The 11,942-nt window shown below is 51.5% G+C and overlaps 6 protein-coding genes across 6 annotated transcripts; 2 read left to right on the forward strand and 4 right to left on the reverse strand.

The window, feature by feature from the left end:
* Positions 1-303: 303 nt before the first annotated feature.
* Positions 304-1,669, reverse strand: BU24DRAFT_446093 (methyltransferase). The gene is made up of 2 exons (XM_033530743.1): positions 771-1,669; positions 304-710 (listed from the first exon to the last, which is right to left on the reverse strand). The coding sequence occupies exons 1-2, from the start codon at positions 1,483-1,485 to the stop codon at positions 541-543; spliced, it is 885 nt and encodes a 294-aa protein (XP_033389313.1). The 5' UTR covers positions 1,486-1,669; the 3' UTR covers positions 304-540.
* Positions 1,670-2,239: 570 nt separating this feature from the next.
* BU24DRAFT_416649 (uncharacterized protein) lies at positions 2,240-2,848 on the reverse strand. Its single transcript, XM_033526511.1, has 2 exons — positions 2,503-2,848; positions 2,240-2,447 (listed from the first exon to the last, which is right to left on the reverse strand). The coding sequence occupies exons 1-2, from the start codon at positions 2,756-2,758 to the stop codon at positions 2,347-2,349; spliced, it is 357 nt and encodes a 118-aa protein (XP_033389314.1). The 5' UTR covers positions 2,759-2,848; the 3' UTR covers positions 2,240-2,346.
* A 1,068-nt stretch (positions 2,849-3,916) lies between these two features.
* BU24DRAFT_456995 (uncharacterized protein) lies at positions 3,917-5,649 on the forward strand (the record flags this gene model as incomplete). The annotated part of the gene is made up of 3 exons (XM_033531495.1): positions 3,917-4,476; positions 4,529-4,864; positions 4,917-5,649. The coding sequence occupies 3 exons, from the start codon at positions 3,917-3,919 to the stop codon at positions 5,647-5,649; spliced, it is 1,629 nt and encodes a 542-aa protein (XP_033389315.1).
* Positions 5,650-6,199: 550 nt separating this feature from the next.
* On the reverse strand, positions 6,200-7,221 carry BU24DRAFT_456996 (DHS-like NAD/FAD-binding domain-containing protein; the record flags this gene model as incomplete). The annotated part of the gene is made up of 2 exons (XM_033531496.1): positions 6,200-6,810; positions 6,876-7,221. The coding sequence occupies 2 exons, from the start codon at positions 7,219-7,221 to the stop codon at positions 6,200-6,202; spliced, it is 957 nt and encodes a 318-aa protein (XP_033389316.1).
* Positions 7,222-8,083: 862 nt separating this feature from the next.
* Positions 8,084-9,775, forward strand: BU24DRAFT_339405 (uncharacterized protein; the record flags this gene model as incomplete). The annotated part of the gene is made up of 4 exons (XM_033523177.1): positions 8,084-8,243; positions 8,315-8,479; positions 8,535-8,567; positions 8,622-9,775. The coding sequence occupies 4 exons, from the start codon at positions 8,084-8,086 to the stop codon at positions 9,773-9,775; spliced, it is 1,512 nt and encodes a 503-aa protein (XP_033389317.1).
* A 94-nt stretch (positions 9,776-9,869) lies between these two features.
* On the reverse strand, positions 9,870-11,927 carry BU24DRAFT_416655 (glycosyltransferase family 31 protein). The gene is made up of 2 exons (XM_033526512.1): positions 10,673-11,927; positions 9,870-10,573 (listed from the first exon to the last, which is right to left on the reverse strand). Exons 1-2 carry the CDS (start codon positions 11,897-11,899, stop codon positions 10,154-10,156), a joined length of 1,647 nt encoding a protein of 548 aa, XP_033389318.1. The 5' UTR covers positions 11,900-11,927; the 3' UTR covers positions 9,870-10,153.
* Positions 11,928-11,942: the final 15 nt, after the last annotated feature.

Raw genomic sequence — 11,942 nt, forward strand, 5'->3', positions numbered from 1 at the left:
CCCAAGGCAATGAAATGAATCATGTCACCTTTGTTGGATTCGATGTAGAAAATCCATGTTGTAGATTCTTAGACACCAGATCAACATATTATAATATTGAAACATTCTGTCTGAAAACATGTTGGTGATGAATTGCCATGACCAGAACTGTTCGCATTTATGAATTTGTATTTCTCCTCTTTATCTTTAAACTTTAGGTCGTCTGACTATCACGAACACTCTGAGATTATTCCCATGCCCTACCATTACCCAACCGCGGGTTTCACGTACGGCAAAGGAGTGTTTATCAGGCAAACTATTTTTCTTACTACTCCCATGAATTGCGTTACTATCTATATTATATCGACTATGAATACGTGATGCATATGAACCTCGTTGCTTTGAAAACTCCAGACCGTGGAAACACAACTAATAAGAGAAGACAATTTACCAACCACACCACATATAATCGTTTATTTCGATCCCGCCAACAAGAGGGTATTTGGCCGAGTATGCAATGCTAATGCAACTTCATCCCAAGTCTTCGACAGCGAATGGACATCACTTAGTCAAAGTCCCCATGATGTGGGGAAGGCTAGTGCACCATACTTCGTCCGCAGGAGCATGAACGTCAAACTTATCCCATGGGCCTGCCTGCCGAAGTGTCTTTTCTGTATTCCTGCACAGTTCGCAGCCGCCGAGCACATGTGGCCAAAATAGGTTGAGGAAAGCTATAGGTTGAGACAGGTCAGCCATTGAATGAGCCAGCAGGACTTAAGGCTAATACGCACCCTGATAGAGTCTTCCCGGCCAGGAGCGAGTGACTTGTACATGTTCAAACATATACCACCTGCCCCCCTTCTTGAGCAACTGATACAGCTCTGCAATGTTCGCCTCAGGATCAGGAATGCTGCATAGGCAGAGAAGGGAGACAATGCAGTCGACACTGCCCTTCTCGATTTGAGCACCGGCAGCAGTTGAGAGCGATTGAATGCCGACAGGGACGATCTGATAGTTGTCGTCCAGGCCTGCATCGTGCACATGCTTCCTCAAGCTAGGGTGTGCATCTGGGTTTGGCTCGACGCCGTAGATCTTCAATTCACTTGCACCGCGACCGCGATGACGGAGGTTACCTTCATCGTTGGCCGGGACCTTAGCTTTTGCGTAGAGGTCTACCCAGAATCCCGGTCCTGGACCGATGTCGAGAATGACGCCCCCGACAGGAGGCACGACGGGCTTCTCGACTTCGACCCCACCACTCACACGGCCTTCGAACAGCGCTGTGATGAGTGGCCCTCTGCCCACTCGAATTCTGGGGCCCCAGAAATTCCAGAACCTGGTGAACCAGGCATGCTTGAATTTGGAGATGGAGAAAAGAATTTGATACTGGCCTGCGGATACCAGGTCACGCACCGTGGGGGGCAGAAAGGAAAGTGCCATATACATGAATTGCCACGGACCAACCATGGCCCAGAAGATGACCATCATCTCATCGAGGAGACCCATGATATATAAATATGGGAAGGTGAAGATATATATGAGACAAAGTGGGACACTGCAAAGCAAGATGCTCAAGTTTCAGGCCGCAGAGTGATTACTCAACCGAGCAAAAGCCAGAGCACGAAAGAAAAGTAATATTGGATTTTGGATGGCTGATGGTCCGGAACGTTGCGTTCTTTTATAGTTGGAGTGGCCAACCAGCCGTGCCAGCCTACCCGCTGAAATGCTGTCAAAGGATTCGCTAGGGAGCCGCGATCCCATCGGGCCGATTTCCAATACACATCCATTGACGCTATCCTCCGAAAATGCTCCATCACCACCCGCACCTGATGAACTATCAATGGTTTTGACGTTTAGTAATGGTACCAATTCCTTATCGATAGACATCTCATGTATACTCTCATATGAATATTGGAAGCATTTTCATCGAAAGATTTGAATTGAGCATGAGGGGGGGATATGAAAACCCTTCTGTGTATCTGGACTTTTACTACCATAATTTTGACTTGCGAGCTTCGTCAGCACTATCAGTATTGCCTCTGATATGCCCTGTTTAGGTCGTGTTCGCTAACACCCTCTAGTGATATGATTGGTGGCAATGGTCACATAGAGCAGGGGTGATGAGGATGGAACATAGAATGGGCGTCATGTGTACGATATCAAAGAGGGGGAAATTAGCGAGATGGTGGGCCGAAGCAATGAAGATAGTGTAGAAATATTCTAAAGATATGTTGGAAATGACATATACAGTCGTATATCCGAGAAAATGTGTCCATATATACAGAACGAAAACGCGACATCCCAACCTTCCTCAACGTACGACGTTATTCAGGATATGGATTGTCCAATATGATATGTCGACCAAATTTACTGATCGCAGGTGAGACCAGTGGGCCTGATCAGACCATACTGGCGTTCGGGGACCTGCCAGCAGAAAAGGACCTGGTTGTCCTGGCACCAACTCACGTCTGGATATCATTGTTAAATGCTATCTGGAAAATGCTCAATTGGAAAAAAACTCACTGATCTTGTCACAAGGGTCATTGACCTTCCTCTTCTCAATTTCCCTCTTCTCCTTCTGTGCGCAAGTCATGCCAGGAGTCTCAATACGGAAGACATCGGAGCAGGTATGGACGAGGTTGTCCTGGCACCAGACTACTCCTGGCTTGGGGCATGGGTCGCCAGCCTTTCGCTTTACTGAGTGCTCGGGTTGTGGAGCGGCATCTATGGAGACGGCAAGGACAGAAAGAAGGATGCTTGCAAGCGAGGCACAACGCATATTGACAATTAGGGAAGAATATTGTTTGATTGGGTAGGTAGGTAGATGTTTGATAGTAGTAGTGTGTGATGATAAGCTGATGGGGCAGATATGAGGTTGATGAGTTCAAATTGGCAGCTAGAATTGATTGTCTTTATATATCCCGTATGCTTAGGACTGCCTGATTTGTTTTTGATAGTGCATAGAGCTCATTTAGCACTTCACCTCCAAGTTGCGAAGCCTGACGCAATGCCACAAGCGGACATGATGGATTTTCGGACGAGCACTTTGCTCTGGATAATCCAGTTGAAACATCCGGATGCGGTTTCGAAGATCCACAAACACCTATCGAATCACATCGACTCCGCATATGCATCGAAACATCGATTACTGGGCAGTCGTGTCTGGCAGCGGAACGGACGTCTGGAGCCTTCACGTCAGCACGCTTCATGGCGGCCGTGCAAATGCTAGTTACAAAGCAAATAAACCCTCACTTCTACAAGAAAACATGCAGTGCGTAAGATTCGGTGAAAATCAGTCCAGATAGAGGTCCATAAATGACATCGCGTTAGTGTGATTACCGAAGGCGGCACTTGCGCGTCATGTAGAACACCGAATCGAGGATCCTGGAGTGTTTGACTTATGAGGGAACAGCTGATAATGTAGGCAATTGCTGACAAAGGAATATATCAATAGAGAAAATATCATGAGTTTCGGTTTTGTTGGTGAAATTGAAATCATCGAGTTTGCATTTTTTTGTGTTGGTGTACGGTTTGTAGGCTATATTGCGGCGTTTTGATCGTATACTAGGTACGGAGTACGGAGCAGAGGCATCTAGGTACCTAGGTAAGTATCTAAGGAACGTCGTGAATCGGATGAGAGCCCAAAAGAAAAGTCTCGAGATTGAATCCAAATTATCCACCACCTATACTGTAATGCTATTCTCTCTCGAACATAATCTTTAAACCGAAATGTCGATAGTTGAGGTGATGAAGTTAAGGGATGTGGATAGATTTAGATCACCGCGCCAAGCACAGACGCGTCCCCTGTCACCTCCCTAAGCCACTGCTGGGCAATGCCCCCCCCGTACTCTGTCATTTATTGATGAAATCCGTAAGACATTCACAGATTCAAGAAAACAATGTCAATTTCCCTATTGCTCTCAGAGCTGCTTGCAGCATGAATTCCTCACGCCCCTTTGCCCGTAACGCGAACAAGTTGTTCCGACCAGCCTTCTCCTACCTAAATAATTTCACTAGCGACTCTAAGAAATCCCCCAACCTCACCTCCGCTCGCCGCAAGAACTCCGCCAGTTCCCTCGATGACACCGATTACTCTGACATAGAACACTACGCACAGATGGAATCCTCGTCCCGCAACAGTCACTCGTCGAAGAACTCACTCTCGGAGTTACAGGCCCCCGTGCCTCTGATTGACATAGGGGGGAGTGGGAGTAGAGCTACGTCGCCTTATCCCAGGAGCCGGAGCGCCGCGCAGAGTGAAGATGAGGATGACGACTTCGAACCCGCAAGCAGTATACGACCGCTCGTGAACAACGATGTAGGAAGAGGAGGCAATGCATGGCGGGGTGTCTTGAGACAAGGTGGGCTGGCGGGGTTCTTCTTCGGTACCTGGATGGGGTGGCAGATCTGGGTTGGTTTGCTCGTCTTTTGGGTAGGAGGATGCAGCTTTGGGTTGCTGCTGATGAACCGGTTCATCATGCTCACTGGAGTTTATAAGTGAGGAGTCGAGGTGTCATTATCTTCGCGGGCAATACTAATCCTATGGCAGATTCCCTTTCCCACTTGCAGGAACCTATCTCCAACTCATCATCACCCATCTTTTCCTCCTTGGTTTCGCAAGCCTTACCAGAGCGCTCGGTGGACCACTTCGTAGAGTGGGATTTGGCGCGGCTGTTGCGCCGGCATATCCCACAGCGCCTGCTGGAGGTGCATTCAGGAGCTCAAATAAACCGTCCATCCTTCAATTTGGGCGATGGCTAGCAAACGGCCAGGGTGGAATTGCAGGAGGAGGTCTTTTTGAATTCGACCGACAGACTGCGAAGCAGGCCCTGCCACTGGCTGTCGTTTTCGTTGCCAAAGTGCTACTCAGCAACTTTTCGTTTGCGTATGTCAATTGCACTTCCCTTTTCACGACCAAACCTCTAACGAATCTAAAGTTATGCCCCCCTTCCAGTCTACCAGCTCGCACGCATTGGAATCACACCTCTCGCCCTCATATTTGCCTGTGCGCTCCAGAAGGATAACCACAGCCCCTCCACCCTTTCCTCCGCGCTCGTAGCAACCCTCAACCTCCTATTCGCAACTATCCGCACCAACGTCCGCGTAACAGCCGAATCCATCGTCGCCGGAGTCTTCTCCTCGATGTTCGTGGCCCTCTACCCGATCCTCCTCCTCCGCACCTACCGCACCTTCGCCGCCAGCCTGATCCCCCAAGGCGACATCCTAACCGGCGGCTACCCCTCCAGCGCCGACGACACCGGCAACCGCGAAGAGACCCGCGCATACTACCGCGTCCTGCACTACACCTCGCTCCTCTCCCTCATGATCCTGACCCCCATCGTCATCCTCTCCGGAGACATCGGCCACATCCTCCGCAACATCCCCTTCCTCGACGTCCCCTTCTTCTGGTTCATGATCCTCTGCGGCGCAATCGGTTCCTTCTCCGTCTTCGTGTCCACCCTCTTGCTCGTCAAGACGACATCTCCGCTCACGGCGACCTTCATCGCGGTGCCCCGCAGCGCGTTCCAGCTCGTCATGCTCAGCATGTTCAAGATGCCCGCCCAGAGCTGGGTTGGCGTCGTACTGTGCTGGATCAGCAGCTTGTGGTTCCTGTTTGCCAGGAGGGATGAGGGGAGGAACAGAAATAGGTTGAGGTTGGAGGGGAGGTGAGCGGTTCGGGACCCGCCCCTTTTCCCTTCACCTTTCCTTTCTTTGATTTTCTTTGGTTTCCTTTTGGGCGATTTCGTGAGTGATCTTGGTGGGATGGACCGGACAGCTTAGGCTAGGTTAGGTCGAGTTGCTTGACGTTTTTATCTGTGTTAGCATTTCCACAGGAGTTTTTAACCTCACACGGACCCGCACACCTTTCAAAGCGGTGGGTGCCATATATCTGATAGATTCGCGAAGATGCTGACATATAATTCGGCTTCTGTAATTTAGATTGGGAGAAAAAAAATAGTATGAAGATTTGAAACTAAGATGAGCCTCAAACGATGGGCTGTACTGCTATCTATGTGGTGGTGTAAACAAGCTCTGAACCTTTTGGCCGACGAGCTTTTGTCATGATCGTTTCCTCGTACCTCATGCGCCAACTTTGGACTTTTGCGCTTCAACAACGGATATCTCTTTTCCTTCACTCCGATATATGAAATCATCCTTCCGAACAATAGGAAATAAATCATTGATCCCTAACGAACGGATTCCATGATATGAACTCCGATCAACTCTGCTCTGCGAGATCCTTCATCTCGCCGAGTTCTCCAATGACATTGCCCAGGATTTCGGGCACGATCTTTGCGGCGTCGCCCTCAAAGAACCAATCACCGCTGTACATGCCACTGGCAGGCTCATCCTTCCTGTCCATATTGATGACCGCAACCCGCGCGCCTCGCGATCTAGCGATATCCACGTAGCCAGCGGCAGGATAGACCTTCGCGCTAGTGCCGATCACCATGATCAGGTCAATGTGTTCGCTGTCTGACATCCATGCCTCGATGTCATCGATCACAGTCCTGGGCAATGCCTCGCCGAACCACACGACGCCGGGGCGCAGGAGGCCGCGCTTGCAGGTCGGGCAATGGGGGAGGTGCTGGTAGTCAAGCTCGGGGAGGTCAACGTTCTCGTCTGAGATATCGAGTTCTCGCTCTTTGATCGCGTCGGTCGTGGTGGGATCGGATTCGTCTGTGGGGATTGCGAGCGCTGGAACGATTGGGTCGGTGTAGTTGTCCTTCTCGAAGTGTTTGCAGAAGAATTCGGAGCATTTGACGTCGAAGAGGGAGCCGTGGAGGAGCTTGAGCTTCTCAGAGGGGTGGCCGGCGCGGGGTGATAGACCTTGGAGGGTACGTCAGCTTGATTGCGTGTTTACTGATTAAGAGTATCGGATTTGCAGTGCTCACCATCGACATTCTGACTCAATGTTATGAAGCCGTCTTTCTTTCTGGCCAATTCTGCCAATGCATAATGTGCTGGGTTGGGCTTTGCTTTCAATGCCATATGGCGTCTGTAATTGTAGAATTGCCATACTAGCCCGGGATCACTATCAAAAGCCTCTGGAGTTGCGAGCTGGGTAGCATCGTGCGTCCTCCAGAGTCCTCCTGCACCTCGAAAGGTTGGCAATCCAGACGATGCGGAGAGTCCAGCTCCTAGTAGAGCGAGGATCCTTGTAGATTTGGCTAGGTGTTCTTGGAATGATGCGAGGTCCTGAGGGGGAACCACGCTGGGTCTGGCGGCCGAGGAGGACATTCTCGCGGTGACGTATCGAGCGAACACGGTGACGGTGGTGTCGCAGAGGGGATGCTGCCTGGGAGGGTGGAAGATATAGCACTGGGAGGGGAAGCAGTGGTACAGATCAAGTGAGATATCATGTATGCGTTGGTTGTCGTAGCTAAGGTAAGGCGGCCACGCAGGCAGAAATTGGGTTGGGTTAAAGTGCAGGTCCAATGTGCCTGCCTGTGACTGTGCTTGTACCTTACGCCTGGACCTGTCTGTGGATGGTGGGGAAGGTAGAGGCAGTGACAGAGGCAACACAGCTACAGCTACAGCTACAGCTACAGCCTATAGCTACAGCCTGAAGATAGCTGTCACCTATAGTACAGTAAGCTAATTGCCTAGTTACCTAGTAGCCCAACAGGGAGAAAAGATAACGAGCATCGCATCTGTTGTGCCACACAAGAATTGGAAAATGGGAATAGTATGAGGCCGGAGGAGTAGTCTGGAGATGGCAAAAGCAGTCCGAAGTAGCAAGCGGATCCGCGCAGGTAGAGGATGACTAGTAGTCGATCTATCTTTATTTGGATTCGGACGTAAGAGTTACGAGCAATCAATCAGTTACGAGGGCAGGGAGGGATCTTTCTTAGTTGGTTGGTTGGTCAATCAGTTGGTTACGTTGTTCCAGTAATACTTGTAATGGTTGGTTGGTTGGTTGGTCGGTTGATTATTGGGGGGGTAATAACCTCCGGGACCGCCGCGGGGGACTTTGAGGCTTACCGGGTCTTATCGATAAGGCATCCACCTCTCATGATGCTCACAATTCCGCCGTCATACAATAATTTGATTACCTACACCTATTCTTATTCTCCACCCCCCTCACTCCATCCACCACGCAATGAGCTTCTCAAGGTCATTGCAATTGGCCTGGAGATCAAGACGGCAAAATGCCATCTCACATTGTTGTCCAAGGAGGGGAATCAGCGTCTCTGCCGCAGAGCTTCGATTCGGCCAGCCACTGCATGAGACCCATCCGCATCTGTTGAAACCCGGCGAAAGTGCGGCTACAATCTCTCCTATCCCCAATTGACTGATGACTCCTACCATACACGTCTGCTGACACCTGCAGTTACGCCCGGTATCACCGCCCAAGAGTACTACGACCGCCGCGTGAACCTCGCCAAGGCGCTCCCTCCAAATTCCATCGCCGTGCTCGCCGCATCAGACGTCAAATACCGCTCCGGCGCTGTGTTCTACAAGTTCCACCAGGACCCCGACTTCCTCTACTTGACCGGTGAATAGAGCAAACCAATAACGACCCGTGGTAGGACGTAGGCTAAAGGAGCTAGGATTCAACGAGCCGGACGCGCTGGCCGTTATAGGTAGATAATACCGTACCACACATGGTGTACATTTTGGATTGACCGGTCAACTAGAAAAGGTCGACGACAGCGGCGAACATAATTTCCACCTCTACGTGAGACCGAAGGACACCCAGGCAGAGCTGTGGGAGGGAGCCAGATCTGGCGTCCAGGCTGCCGAAGATGTCTTCAACGCCGACACCGCGGGCGACGTCAACACGCTGCCCAAGATACTACCCGAGATCCTGAAGCGGACGAAGGAGGTGTACACAGATCTGCCCGGCAGCCTCATCTCCCGGAACACCCTGAGCAGGTACCTGTCAGGCCAAGAGCCCTCTCGCACCGGCGGCATAGCAACCGTCCTTCGAGACGCAGCAGGCGTCAAAGTCAAGCCCCTCCGGCACATGATGAACGAACTGCGCGTCATAAAAAGCGAAGCCGAGATCAAGAACATGCGCAAAGCCGGCCAGCACTCCGGACGCGCCATCACAGACGCCATGCGGCAGACATTCCAGTTCGAAAAGGACCTCGACTCGTTCCTCGACTACTGGTTCAAGCAAGACGGCTGCGACGGCCCAGCCTACGTCCCCGTCGTCGCGGGCGGCATCAACGCAAACACAATCCACTACGTCACCAACGACATGCAGTTCAAGCCCGACGACCTCGTGCTCGTCGACGCGGGCGCCGAGTACGGCGGCTACATCACCGACATCTCGCGCACGTGGCCGGTGAGCGGCAAATTCACGCCCGCCCAGCGCGATCTGTACACGCTGCTGCTCAACGTCCAGCGCACCTGCGTCGCGCTGTGCCACGAGGACTCGAACCTCACGCTCGACAAGCTGCACGGCATTGCGAAGTCGAGGCTGGAGGACGGCCTCAAGTCGCTCGGCTTCGATATGTCGGACAAGGACGCCATCAACACGATCTTCCCGCACCACCTCGGCCACTACATCGGCCTTGATGTCCACGATAGCCCTGGGTTCCCGAGGAGCAGGCAGTTCGAGAAGGGGATGTGCGTCACGGTTGAGCCGGGCATCTACGTCCCCAACGACGAGAGGTGGCCGGCCTGGGCGAGGGGGATCGGAATGAGGATTGAGGATAGTGTTTGCGTGAGGGAGGACGGGCCGTACGTTTTTAGCACTGAGGCGGTTAAGGAGGTGAGTATACAGCCATGCTTTTCTACTATAGCGAAATATGCTGGATCAAACACTAACTCGACATGTTACTAGATCGTTGACATCGAGGCTCTGAAGAGCTAAAAAGGAAAAAAAGGGGGAACTCTCTCACGGCATTTCAATCGTGATGACTTTGTATAACACAGCGCGACATCTCTTCTTTCCAAAAAGAAGGATTATGTATAATTTTGCATGTGCATTAGATGTATTCTTCATCCTCCTCCTTTTCCTTGTTCCTCGCGAGCAAAAACGATCAAAAAGCGTAAACATGGCTTTCCAAAGGCCCAATGCAACCCAAATCTATGTATGCATCTTCCATCTCATCAGGGGTATCGTCTATTCAAAAGCATTTCTTTTCCACCCGCTCGACCAAAAGAATCCAAAAACCAACAGAAAAAAAAACCTCTCCAAAACGCCTTCCAATAACTACTTCTAAAACCTCCTTTTTACACTAGGTTTGACCCACCTGGCTCCGCCCTCACAGCTCTTTTCTTCCCATAACTTCCTGACTTTTTCTACGTCCCATCCGCTGATGTATCTCCTTTCTTCCTCTGTTCCGCCTTCACCGTCAGGATCCTTCTTCTCGCCGAGCCTCAGCGCACTCGACATGTGGCACCGTTGTGCGTGCCATGTGAACTGCCAGCACTCGTTATGTGCGTGGCATGCCGCAGCACAAGCATCGAAGGAGTCAAGCGAAGTGGGAGGGGAGATGGTGTCCAGGTAAGCGTTGTGCCAGTCTTCGATTCTGCGAATGGGGATAGTCGCGGTTGAAGAGGCGGCGGGGATGGTGATGTTGGTGTTTGGGTGGAAGAAGGGTTGGTATGTTAGTAGGTCGCGGTACATGAGGGGACCCTAAACCAAATATTTAGTCTGATTAAACTGTAAGAGCTGATTGTTGATAGGGCAATGAGATAGATTCAACAAGGTGCACGGCAGCCAGGGGGAACTCACCTTGGTTCTATCCCTTCTGTTTTCCCACTCCCACAGCGCAAGTAGGTCTTCCGCATGACTTTTATGCATCGTGAGCACCGGCTCGCACCAATACGCCCTCCCAAACGGCAACTCATGCAACGACATCGGGTTGAACATGGGCCAAAGCCCACTGATGTCCACTCCAGCCTTGTCGTGCAGCGCCCACCCCAGTATACTATCGCCACAGCAATCTTTCTGGATGTCTTCTTTGTACTCTTCCGTCACGCGGGGACCCGTGATGCCGAGTGCGTTCTTCTTCCTATCGACGAGACGGTGCGCCGCGGGGGACGAGAGAATGTACCCTGCGCCGCCGTATGCAAACCATACCTCTCCTTCCCCCTTTCCGTGACCAAGCTCATATTTCCTGCCTGGGCTAGGCGACCCAAAGTAGTACGGCATGGACTCGTCGTAGTGCTCCAGCAGCCGGAAGACATTGTCCCAGAAGACATAGGTGTCGCTCTCGATGAAGACGTACCAATTCGCCTCGTGGTTCTGCTCAACGGCGTATTCCACCGCGGGTAGGAACTTGTATTTATCAATGCGCCACCCTTGCGCGCCCTGTCGGAGGTCGGCCAGTGAGGCGTTCTTCTGCGACTCGTAGATCGCTAGATCTTCTTCCGTCAAGTACGTAGAAGGGGGCAGGTCGGCGAGGATATCGGTCGCGTTGAAGATGCCCTCAACGCCGTATGCGTGGTCACGGTCGGACGTGATGATGGCGTTTGGGATGCATTTGATTATGCCATTGACTTGCGAGGAGGTGCGGGTCCAGTGGTCTGCTGCACCAACCTTCAGGACAACCTGAATCTTGGAGAGGAGGTGGGTTGGGAAGATTGCGCAGAGGTCGGTGGTGTCCTTATCATGTTCATCGGGGAGAGGAGCAAATTGCGTTTGGGTTTTCCATGTCCAGTAGTCGAGCACCGTATCTCCTGCAGGTTTGCCCGGCGGTGATGTAGGTTCGTGGGGATTGGATAGGAATGGCAATGGGTGGAAGGTGTGATCTGGGAAGACGATTCGTGAGAGCTTTTCGAATATAGTGAAGTGGAATATCAGGAGGTAGTTGAGCAGGAGGAGGATTGGAAGTGTAATATAAAACGCGCGCGTCCAACGTCGCAAGCCCGTTGGGACGGTTCGAGTCCCTTGGTGAATGCTGTATGTTGCGCTAGAAGACTGTCCACGACTGAAGCTGGACAGTCTCGAGCCAAACATGGTCAGGCAAGGAAGAGAGAAAAGAAAAAGAAAAATCCAAAAA

This window comes from Aaosphaeria arxii (assembly GCF_010015735.1).
Source record: "Aaosphaeria arxii CBS 175.79 unplaced genomic scaffold BU24scaffold_1, whole genome shotgun sequence".
Classification (NCBI taxonomy): Eukaryota; Fungi; Ascomycota; class Dothideomycetes; order Pleosporales; genus Aaosphaeria; species Aaosphaeria arxii.

Bases quoted from the DNA above. Each gene is read 5' to 3' on its own strand.
- BU24DRAFT_446093 (XM_033530743.1), bottom strand. From the start codon at position 1,485: ATGGGTCTCCTCGATGAGATGATGGTCATCTTCTGGGCCATGGTTGGT. The intron at 711-770 runs GTGCGTATTAGC...CTCAACCTATAG, and splicing joins GCCGGGAAGACTCTATCAGG to CTTTCCTCAACCTATTTTGG.
- BU24DRAFT_416649 (XM_033526511.1), bottom strand. From the start codon at position 2,758: ATGCGTTGTGCCTCGCTTGCAAGCATCCTTCTTTCTGTCCTTGCCGTC. The intron at 2,448-2,502 runs GTGAGTTTTTTT...AATGATATCCAG, and splicing joins TGACCCTTGTGACAAGATCA to ACGTGAGTTGGTGCCAGGAC.
- BU24DRAFT_416655 (XM_033526512.1), bottom strand. From the start codon at position 11,899: ATGTTTGGCTCGAGACTGTCCAGCTTCAGTCGTGGACAGTCTTCTAGC. The intron at 10,574-10,672 runs GTGAGTTCCCCC...TATTTGGTTTAG, and splicing joins ACAGAAGGGATAGAACCAAG to GGTCCCCTCATGTACCGCGA.